The sequence below is a fragment of the Puntigrus tetrazona genome, chromosome 5, assembly GCF_018831695.1.
Source record: "Puntigrus tetrazona isolate hp1 chromosome 5, ASM1883169v1, whole genome shotgun sequence".
Taxonomy (NCBI): Eukaryota; Metazoa; Chordata; class Actinopteri; order Cypriniformes; family Cyprinidae; genus Puntigrus; species Puntigrus tetrazona.
The window spans coordinates 27,300,698-27,312,888 of record NC_056703.1 but is presented as its reverse complement, the minus strand read 5'-3'; the positions used below and the strand labels follow the sequence as shown (position 1 = coordinate 27,312,888).

Sequence of the window (12,191 nt, the reverse complement as noted above, 5' to 3'; positions counted from 1 at the left end):
TATTTTTATTACTGTTTCGTGAAGAAGATTTCTAGCCTACACTGCCGCTCAAAGGTTTAGGGTGACAACTAAAATTTTAAAAGAAATACTTTTACGTTGAAGCACCGGTGAAGACATTTATAGTGATAGATGAGGTCTCCATGCCAGATAATATTCAGAATCCAGCCCCGGGTGCCAGATCCCACCAGAAAGTATCAGTTAGTCCCTAGTCTTTTAAGTCAAAACATTGACTGAGAAAAGCAGGAGCAGGAGACGAAGTGATGATGGTAAAAAGTAAAAGCTTATTAAACGATATTAGTTGCATATGTGTCAAAGTTCGCAGTTCGTCTGACTAGTACAAATTCAACATGCACTGTTATACCAAAACTGCTTCAGAGCAGCATCCCGTATGTTTTGGGCTTCCATAAACATTTCCTCTTATCTATCTCTGTTCATACAGACAAAACAGTTAATGAAACTCCGCAAGCATGAGATTAAACAACAATGAAAATACATGAGCAAGGAAAAAATGTATTAGTCCGTTAATTTTGTCGCCATCTCTGTGTGGGTTGTGCTGCAGCGCGGATGAATCTAACGTTTTGAGGTGAATGTGTTTCTGTCAATCACCGCAGCGGACTCAATCCTGTACTTAATCACAGATTCTACTGAATGTACGACCCAAATAAATATTTACACCGGATATTTTCAATTGAAGAGTTAAGAATATGCTCCTCCCGCAGGATCCTCAGGTGAATAAAGCGAGCCGGACCTCAATCTTTACGTTTACGGACGCGACGTAATGACGCAGTGCCATGCTCGAATTTCCCGCCAAAACCTACTGTCCCCTCAAATCAGAAAACATTATTACAAGCTAACCTGAATCAAGCTAACCTAAATTTGGCTAAAGTAATGTGATGGTTTTGAACACTTGCTGGTTTTGTACTTTCTCGAATATTCGTTTTGGATAATTTTTTGCAAAAGAAAGTGTACAGACTGCAGCTTTAAAAAAAGGTTTCACAATGAGGATGAGGATTCTAAGAAAGGCCAACGGTGAGCCACTCCTGCATTCACTAGAAGCAAGTAGAAGGCATTTAGCAGAAGCTTTTATCCAAAACAACTTACGGATCACTAATTACAGTCCCTCTGGTTAAAAGCCATTCTCTGGTTAAGGACACAATGCCAACAGCTCAAGTATCGGTACATTTGGAATTCAAACCTGTGACCTTTCAGTAACCATTCTTTGTAACATAACATGAAGTTCTCTGGTGTTGAGAGAACAAATCCTACAAAGTCCAAGGTCACGGAAATGTTAAGTTAAATATATAATGACAAGTGAATCTGCTCGTCCCACATTAGAGCTAAAACGTGTTCGGTTGGGTTTCTGCATTTAACAAACACAACGGGTTTAAGCTAACAACAAAACCAATTATAATTTTTCATGTCTTTATTAACTTCTTGTGTTTACATGACTGGGTCAAATGTTCTTTATTTGTCCTCAGCGTGTGAAGAGATGGATCTCTAAATCCTTTAGCCAGCCATGGTTATAAAAGATTCAGATATACTGGAAAACTAAAACATTTGCCAAAACTGTAGGATTTTCTGTAGGTTTATCTGCTCAGGACAAACTCGTATATATATCAAAACAGTTGTTGATCATCCAGGAAATGATGTAAAGTTCACTTACTTTTAACACCTTCCCAGGACCGAATTAGACCACATTTTGCCTTAAGGGTTAATTCACCCCAAAATGAAAATTCTGCAAGACCTTCGTTCAATTTCAGAACACAAATTAAGATATTTTTGAGACAATCTGAGAGCTTTCTGATCCTCCGTAGGCAGCAACGCAACTGCAATGTTCCCAGTCCCAGAAACGTAGCAAGAAGATCTGTAAAATAGTCAGTGGAAAACAAAAAAAAACCATTTTGGAGAGTATCACAATGCATAAGCACAGATCGTAAAGTACACCGATTACGTTCATGTGCTCGCAAACTTATCTTCAATTATATTTTTGTTTTCTTTGTGCGCAAGTATTCTCGTAGCGTCGCAAAATTGAAGCTGAGCCATGTTGTCACCAGTGCCCTTGCTATTTCAGTTGTGCCGCTGTCTATGGGAGGCTGTGAGAGCTTTCAGACTCCATCAGAAATACCTTCATTTGTGTTATTGAGATGAAAGATGAAAGGATGGTCATGTTTAAGAAACCAGATGATTGAAATTGTGTGACACTGTGCATTATCTTGAAGGAAGTAGACATCACGTAGTTTGCATAGTTTTATATATTTATCGAGTGACACAGTAAAGTGTTTTGATTTCTGCATTCTGAAGAGTTCTGGTGCATTACCATAAAGATGAAATAAACACATTGTGAATGAAACTACATGATCAAATCCACAGGACTAGACTTGTCACTCGCGGTGTTAAATAACAGGGTTCGCCTCATATACAACATAACTAAAGAAAACTTCCCCCAGAGTTATGTAATGCTAATTCACAGAGAGATTGATAAGAAAAACAACCTGGGCATAACAACTTTTATCACGGAAACGTCTGTATATACAGTACATGCGTGCGATTATATCAGTGTTTGTCACTCGTTTCTGATGCAATACTTGGCTGGATTGAGAGGTGTGGTATTAAGCAGTGCCATTGTGCGGGAGATTTGTGTCTATAAACTGCTGTCTCATCCTGACCGAGTAAGCGCACACACAGTCTGATATCAAACCCTGTCTTTTTCTGGGTCATATTGAACGCAAAAAATCTGAGTCATCATCAATTAAAGATTGCAATTGCTGCTCTATTACGACACAACAGATTTCCAAAGTAAAATGTGTGTCGATTCCTCAGAAGGTACAATACTGACAGGAATAACGTGGACTGCTGAGGTTAATCTCTGATGAATCAGAAAAATCTCATTGTTGAAAAAATGTGTTTTAAGAATATTTACGGGTCAGGCTAAGAACTAAATTATATAAAAAATATAGCCTAGTGTTACAAATATCACACACTACTGCAATGATAACATATTATTTGAAACTGCAAGTATATAGTTCATCATGGATGTTTTGAATGAAATTCTGCAAGCTTTAATTGCTTCCATGTTTTATCTCTATGCGTTGTTTCAGTCTAATGACCTGTATTATTATCTTCTAAACAGTAATATAGTGAATGGACTATGTGACAATTAATGACATAACCAATGCACTTTGGTATCCATCAAGTGTCAGAACACGCGTGATGTGTCACGACCTGCCTTTAAATCTTGTAGCCGAACATGTTTCTTGGTTTATAATAATTCATTCAAAAATGTTAAGGGTAATTTTGATGAATGTGCATAAACATTTTTCAAAATTTCCCTAATGTTTTTGAAAGAAGTCTTTTATGCTTATACCAAGGCTTATACAGTAATAAATGTACAATCAAATCAAATCAAATATAAAGTAAAATAATCCTGATATAATTTCAGAATGTTTGAATGAAGGTAAAAAAGGTACAGAAACTGATGACACAGAAAGCTCATTTGAGAGGATGAGACGAGCTAATTTTCAGAAATGGTTTCGGTTTAGATCAATATCAGTGCTTCGGCAAACTCTAACTTTGCTTCAGTTGCGTGCCAGTTTTCAGAGCTGGGACATAATGGGCAGAAATTGCCAACGCTCTTCCTCCTCTTGGCCATTTCGATAAAAGAGACGACTCATAAGTAAGAAGCAGACGTATATTTGCCAGCTGATAAGGAGCTGAAGCTGTAGGGCATCCATTCTAACTCTGAAAATTGCATTTTGGTTCCCCTCTGAAGCCAACGTTCTGGTTAATCGTGTTTTTAAGTGTCCATTGTTATCACCACAAGTTGCATAAGGCTGTGTGTTCACATGGATTTTATATTCATGCACAGTGACATTTACACGGCACTCCGAGATCAAATAATAAAACATACTCAGGACTTTATCACGGCGTATTCTGGTAGCTTGTTTTTGTGTGAGTCCACTATCATATACGTGTACAAATTTTAACTAGTTGTTGTTCATGGTGTTTGTTATCACCTCAGGTTGCACAAGAGTGTGACGCATGATTTTCATATCCATATGCCATGTTGTTTACATGATACTCCGATGTTCTTCAAAGAATAAGTTTACCGTGGTACCAAATGTCCAAAACGTGTTCATTTAAATGCGCATTTTGTTAATGGATGCAGTCTATTAGTGTAACCCATTAAAGTGTGTGTAAAACATAGCATTCATTTTTTTTTTAAAACATGGTAACAAAACTTGTTATTAATGTAGTACTAGCCTATATATAAATGATAAATGTTTACGAACGCATAAGAAGTAGTGGTTTAAGTCTTGGCTGTAAACAAGAGCTGCGGCAAAAGTTTGCTTTTATAGTTAATCGCACGATATTTACATAAGCTAGCATGAAAAAGATACGTATATATTTTGTGCGTGTGCCTGTGTGAACTCGTACCTCACATTCATGTTTTCAAGCGTTTGTTAAAGCAGCACGTTGCGCAAGTTCATGGACTTGGCAGAAGATGCAATCCCATGCAAGTTAACGTCATCTCGGCATATGACCGTACTGCCCCACAGATTTCTGTGCCAAACCCCCCCCTCCTCGCGACTTGGTATCGTCCCGTCCCTTGAGAGGACGAATGAGTGCGGGCCCCTCGTGACGCGAGGCGGGCCGCTCCATAAATACTCTCACGTTTCTCGGAGGGGTGACACTTTTCCTGCGTTTTCTGAACGGGTGTGCTGAAGTACCGCAAAAGAGAAACTAAACATGATGAACGGAGAGATTAACGGCTACCACAATTCTCTTATCGAGGAGGACTGCTTCTTGTTCACATCGGAGTCCGTTGGAGAGGGGCATCCAGGTAAAACGCCCAAACAAACTTTACAGTGTTCAACTTCGCTATTATATAACAACACCTCTTCTGCACGTTCGTTGTGCACTGCCGCATTATTATTCTTAATAGCTTTTTATTCTAACCGTATTTTACTATAGCGACTTTGTATTCGCTTTTGTGTGACTTTTAAATTAATATAACTCAGTGCTCAGATTAGACGCGTCTCCGTGTAACGTTAGCTACTCCGTTGATTAGAAAACTATTGTTTGGATTCTATGGCCGTGTTTCAAAAACTGGTGAGCGGCCATCATAGACAGCGTTTTGAGCACAGCAGTCACCATCAGTCCATCTCAAACCCATGCACACTTATCCCAGCTGACACTGCGAGCATCTCATGCCCATAAAGGCAGTATAGGTAGGCAGCCTCGCGCTACACGTGGGATCAAACATGCGGTCTGAGCGCAGACTCCGCCCACCGTGAAAACGACGCTGCATTTGCCGCCAACCCCGGCTCCTCCTCCAAAAAAATCCATAAAAGTCACTCTGAAATCATTATGGTTTTACATTTTAAAATGCTTTTTAATTTTAAAAGATATAATATATAAAAAGATTTATAATCTATATAAATAATACATAAAATGTATATGAAACGATATAATATATTATTTATTTTCGTTTCAGTTTAGTAGAAGACATAAACAAGACAAGCAAGGCCTTTTTGAGTTAAAGTGAAAACTGCATTTTAGAACAGTTGTACCTTTTATAATACAGAATGTAAACTTTGGTTGGAGCAAAATTGATAAATACTATTGCATCATTGTATGAATAAATAAAAGTTGTTATACTCATGAAAATAGTTCATTCTTCAAATGCTGTTTCTGTAAATGTGAACCACAGATAAAATACTACTTTTATGATGTAGTTTAAAGTTAGTTTTTATAACTGACTTTTTTTTTATTGTGCTGTGTTTTTGTTGTATGAGAAAATAAAAAAAGATTAAAATATAGGCTGGTATTTAATGAAAGTTTGCAGATATTTCCCCTGTTTCTTAGTTGTGTAAGCTTATTGTGTTTGGTGCTAGTTAAATCTCAAGCACTAAATGCATTGTAAAAATCTATATGGAATAATAACGAATGTTTCCATTTCTTTGTACAGATAAGATATGTGACCAGATAAGTGATGCCGTGTTGGACGCTCACCTGAAGCAAGACCCGGATGCAAAAGTGGCTTGCGGTATCTTGACCTTGGTTTCTTCTGATTTTCACCATCAATTATGCATTAATTACTCTCCTGAACACTTTGCATGCGTCCCTTTCCAAAAGCATGAATAAGAATGTTTCATTGTATTTTTTTTTTTATTTATTTGTTTTTTAGAAACCGTAGCCAAGACTGGAATGATTTTGCTGGCGGGAGAGGTGACATCTCGCGCTGTCGTTGATTATCAAAAGGTGGTCCGTGACACCATTAAACACATTGGCTATGACGACTCGTCCAAGGGTTGGTTTGAGGATGCGTTTTATTATACTTACTGCAGCATTTACCATTCAAAAGTTTAGAGTTGGTTTTTGAAACAAAGCCTTTTTTTGCTCACCGAGGCTGCATTTATTACCAAATAATTAAAAACCGCAATATTATGCCTTATGAATATATTTATAGTATTTCTGTGATGTTAAAGTTGAATTTTTGGCACCATTATTAAAGTCTTCAGTGTCACAGGATTCTTAAAATCTTTCAGATATGCCGATTTACTGATCGAGTAACATCCTGATTATTGTCAATGTTGAAAACTGTGCTGCTCCATATTCATGTTGACGCTGATATATTTATCTCCTTGATAAAACAGCATTTATTGGAAATAGAAATCATTTGTAACATTGCAAACGTCTTGATAAATTTAATGCATTGCACCCGTGTTGAATAAAAACATGATTTACCCCAAACTTTTGAACTGTACTGCAACTACTGCTATATATTATTACTATTTTACTACTAAAAAAACATTCAACTAAAAAATGCAATTGAAATAGGCGCATAAATTCTTCCAAATTCTCTCTCTTGAATCCGTAGGCTTTGATTATAAGACCTGTAATGTCCTGGTGGCTCTGGAGCAGCAGTCTCCAGACATCGCCCAGGGTGTTCATTTGGACCGCGATGCAGAGGATGTCGGGGCCGGCGACCAGGTAAGTCAGTGCAGCTCTAGAACTGTAAATAACATGCAATATAAAATGTATATTCTCAGCATTAATCCTTTCTGCTCCGTGCTTTATTCAGGGTCTGATGTTTGGTTATGCCACCGACGAGACCGAGGAGTGCATGCCGCTCACTATCGTGCTAGCACACAAACTCAACGCCAAGATGGCTGAGCTGCGGCGTAATGGCACCCTGCCCTGGCTCCGGCCAGACTCCAAGACTCAGGTCTGTTGAATTGCATTTGGAAAGACAAAGATTTGCTTGTGCAGACCGCGTTTCCTGACAGTGCGGCATGACTCTTTGAAAACAGGTTACTGTGCAGTACAGACAGGAGCGCGGCGCCATGCTGCCGGTGCGCGTCCACACCATTGTCATCTCCGTGCAGCACGATGAAGACATCTGCCTTGATGAGATGCGCGACGCTCTTAAAGATAAAATCATTAAATCTGTGGTGCCTTCTGTTTATCTGGACGACGATACCATTTATCACTTGCAGCCCAGTGGTCGCTTTGTCATTGGAGGCCCTCAGGTAAATTATGTTAGATGCTATTTATATTTAGGCGTAGTGTGTACTACATGTACTTTGAATAGTTTTTTGTACTTGGAAATTGATAGTACATCTCCTAAATAATTAAAAGAAATTGCAAGAAAAGGTCATCGCGCGCTGAGTGTGACATTTCGCCTGAATTTTTCGCAAATTAAAAAAAAAAATACGACCTCATGTTCGGTCAATCTTGTTTACACACTTGCCTCCAAAACTGTTTTTTTGCATTTTCGCATCCGCATTTTGATTGGAAATGACAAAGACGAAAAAACACATGAAAATGTTGTACTCGACTAATGTTTGTTTTATTAACAATTATGCAAAAACATCTGTTATAATGTAGTCATGACACAGCTTTTTTTTTCACTTATTTGCTCATTTTGAGTCAAGATGTCTAGGCTCATTCACTCATAGCATGGATCGAATTATAACCGTAACATTGAAAATATTAGAATCCTCACATAGTTAGTCTCTCACTACAATACATGACATAAATGTCAGTGTTTTTCATAGTGTCAGCTTTTGGTAAACTCGTGGAAACTAATGGAGAGTCGGTTTGACCCGGATTTTTAACGTGCGTGGCTTTTTCTACTCGCGCAGGGTGATGCCGGCCTGACTGGTCGTAAGATTATTGTGGATACCTATGGAGGCTGGGGAGCCCATGGAGGAGGAGCTTTCTCTGGAAAGGACTACACCAAGGTGGACCGCTCTGCGGCGTACGCTGCCCGCTGGGTGGCCAAATCTCTCGTGAAGGCTAAACTGTGCAAGCGTGTTCTTGTGCAGGTATGTTGACCGGATCTTCTGCGTTTTGCTCAAAGTATATTTGTATGAATGTGAAGTTCATTCATGCATGTATGAAATTGTCTTCACGATGCAGGTTTCTTATGCCATCGGAGTGGCCCATCCTCTTTCCATTTCCATCTTCCACTACGGCACATCCCAGAAGAGTGAGCAGGAGCTGCTTAAAATTGTCAAGAAAAACTTCGACCTTCGTCCAGGAGTCATTGTGAGGTAACAGCGGCTCTCTTAACCCAGTGATCGAAGCCTGTGATCGAAGCCTGTCATATCGCTTCATCTTTTTAGCTTGACACCGATTGGAGTGAATCATTCATGTTTCTTCTGCTGCCGCCTTTGCTCGCTGTCTTTGCATCCCTTGATTAAATCAGAAAACTGATAGTAGTCCTAGCAAACTCATTCAGCTTTTTCCAAGTCATTCTTTAAGATTCAGGACAGCGCAAAAAGATCTGATGACAAAATAAAAGCAAGAAACAAAATATAGGCAAGAGAACAAACATATAGTAAACTACGGTACTGTTTAAAAGTTTGGGGTCTGTAAGAATATTTTTAATTATTTAAAAGAGGTTTCCTTTCGCTTAATTGGTAAAAAACAAACATTAATTAATTAAACGTAATATTGTGAAATATCATTATGTAATTTGATATTGCAATTTATATATGAAATTCATTCCTAATATCATTACTCTAGTCTTCCTTCAGAAATCATTCTAAAATTCTGATTATCAATGTCAAAAACAGTTGTGATGCTTAATTTTATTTGTTTATTTTTTTGTAGAAACCGTGGATCTATTTGAAATATTTTGTAACATTACAAATGTCCATTACTATTATGAATGTCTTTAAGAAAGATTCTTGCTGACCTCAAACTTTCCTCAAGTATTAAACTGAAGTATATTGTAAAACTAAGACTAAATTACTTGAATTGTCACAGTTACCAATACTAATTGTACTTAAACATACTTATACATAATTATACACGAGCACGTAAAGTTTGAGCTAAAAAGCAGGCAGATAAGTGGTAATGAATTTTCTTTTTATTTAATTTTTCACCAGAAATTCCACATTTAAACTGCACTTAACCTCCCTGACACACGTGGTTTTAAACATCCTTCACGGTTAATACTCAGTCACTTACAAGCTTCCACTCTGCATAGAATGCTGCTTTAGAAGGTAACTAGATTTGGAACAGAGCCATCGTGTTTCCTCTCTGGAGTCTAAGTGAACAGGTTGAATTGGTTAGCTAGTGTTTGCTATCTGTCAGGCTTGCTCTCTAATTTCATGCTGCAGTTTCCTTCTTCAGGCCGACTGGTGAGTGTGACGGTAAGTGATCGCTTCATCTCTTCTCTGGCTGGCTGGGTGTTCAACTGTGCACTTGAAGTATCATCTACATGATAAATTCATGCAGTTTTATTTTGACCAGTCAATAATCCACGGCCGATGTGTTTTAGGGAGCTGGAGCTGAAGAAGCCAATATATCAGAAGACTGCTGCTTATGGCCACTTTGGCCGTGAATCTTTCCCATGGGAAGTGCCCAAAAAGCTGCACTACTAAACCATTTGTCAAGATTTTTCCTCTTTAGGCCTGTTGGCGTATTCTACAGAGAAGCCCACATGGCTTACAGGGAAAAGTCTGGTTATTCTGGTACAAATCCTGCTGGTCCATCTTTATTTAAACCTTTTTTTTTTTTTTTTTTTTCCTTTCATTTTACCATCATGTTGCATCACGATATTTTATTCTTAGTCGTTTTAAATTTCAAAGATGATTGTTTAATCAGCTTTAGGATAAAGGATGTATACTACACAGATTAACACATTAATTTAAATTTTAGTAGTTGTAAGCTGGTTGGCCAGTATTAATGACAAATTAAATTTTACCAAGCCCTTTACCACTGTATCATAAGCATTCCCAAATGTTTTAAACTTGTGTATTTATTTGTGTTGTCCTCTGTGCACGTATATTGAAATCTGTAATCTGGAGGTCAACTCTTACGCTACATGTTCTCTCTAGCACTCTGTGGTTCCCAAGTGTCATACAGAAAAACTTTGGGGACCCGGCCATAAGAAAAGTGGCTGCTGCAGTGCCATTTATTTTGGCCAATATTATGCATTATTAGATGCTTTTTGTCTTTCGTCTTTCACAGTCTTTCCTTAAAGAGAGGGGTAGCAATTTTGGCTGGTGTTGTACAGAGAAACTAGCCCGGTTTACATGCTTTCTCTCTCTCTCTGTCTCTCTCTCTCTTCCTTCAGTTTTAATTTATTTTTAACAATAAAATGTTTTCTATTATGGTCAAGTGTCATTTGTCTTCTCTGTCCCTCTCTTTGTATATAGAAATATATACATATAGGTATAACTGTAACTGACCATGGTCTATTTGGCCTCGAAATATTGGGTTCGAAAATAGTTTTAATACATTTATTTACTGATGTTAGATAAGATACATTATATGGATGGTCTATGTTTGGTATGACATCACAGCATACCAGAGGTAGTACAGGCAAAAATGAAAATGTGCTGTTATTTTACTGCTGCTCCATTACGGTTATGACTACGCATAATCTGCAGAACTACAGCGATGACTGTGACCATGTCATAAATGTGCTAAAAAAATAAATGCGATATTTTTTAGCGTATTTGATGAAAGAAGTGGTTTAAACAGGATTCTATAAAAAAGTGGTGACACTTCAGAATAGGGAACTCCTACTCATCACAAACTATGACTAATTCCTAATTTGCTAGTAATATAGTTAGTAAGGTAGTTAAGTTTTGGTATCGGGTAGGGTTAGGGATGTAGAATAAGGCATTAATGTGCTTTATTACTATTAATATATGGCCGATGTCCTATTAATGTGCATTATAATAAGCAACTAGTTAAGAGATCCAAAAATTAAGTGTTACCAAAAAGTAATATGTATTAGCATTTAATAATACATACTAAGCAGCTGATGTCTGACTGACAGATTCCCATAGAAGTCAATGGCAAAAAATAAAACGTGTTACTGGAATAGAATAGAACATTCACTCTCAGGTACAGAAGCTGTCACTGAGGCGGTACCTTTTCTAAATGTACATGTTTGTGATTAAAGGGTCCATCTTGGTACCTTAAAGGTATGTATTAGTACTTAAAGAGTACATAAAGGGTACGAAAATTTTAAATTTAAAAAAGGTTCTGTCCCAGTAACAGCTTTTGTACCTTTATTTGAGTGTATATACTATTAATAATAACTGGTATCTAATGAATAGTAGTTTTTAAGTATTAAAGGTTAAAATGACTTTTCACTCAGCAGCTAAAATTTCAATCATGCAAGACCAATGCTACTCGAATGGGACTTCCTTTTTGAGAGAGGCCATATTGCATGTTGCAGTTTCTCTCAGTTATAGTAATAATCTTTGCTTCCAACCTAATTTTTGTTGTAGTTCTGACCCCCAAATCCCCCTGTACACTAATTCACTACCAGCTTAGCGGTTTATCTTAGCAGTCATGACTTTAAATGGTTCACCTTTCTGAGCAGGAGCAGTCAGCTGTGATCTGTGCTGTCTCAGCACATTGAGTTTCACACCATCATCTGTCCCTGCTCCGGCTGAATGATGTTTCTCCATCAATGAAAAATACACTCCTGTAGCGTAAAACAGAGCCCCGCAGAGTTGACTTGCATCCCTGCTTCAACACACGTAATATGATGTTTTCAATTAAGCTTAAAGGACTTGATTAGTTGTATCAGATGTGTTTAATTAGGGTTGCATATAAACTCTGCAGAGTTCCAGTCCTTCAGAAATTGAGTTTGACACCCCTGGTGTACAGCATTACTGATATTATGATATAGACAAGGTTTTTTTTTTTAGTGTAAA

General features: G+C 37.7%; 1 protein-coding gene across 1 annotated transcript; it reads left to right on the top strand.

Moving 5' to 3' along the window:
• The first annotated feature begins 4,680 nt into the window (after positions 1–4,680).
• Positions 4,681–10,630, top strand: mat2ab (methionine adenosyltransferase II, alpha b). Its single transcript, XM_043238697.1, has 9 exons — positions 4,681–4,840; positions 5,969–6,046; positions 6,188–6,310; positions 6,881–6,993; positions 7,085–7,228; positions 7,314–7,532; positions 8,148–8,330; positions 8,425–8,558; positions 9,794–10,630. The coding sequence occupies exons 1-9, from the start codon at positions 4,747–4,749 to the stop codon at positions 9,894–9,896; spliced, it is 1,191 nt and encodes a 396-aa protein (XP_043094632.1). The 5' UTR covers positions 4,681–4,746; the 3' UTR covers positions 9,897–10,630.
• The last annotated feature ends 1,561 nt before the right edge of the window (positions 10,631–12,191 follow it).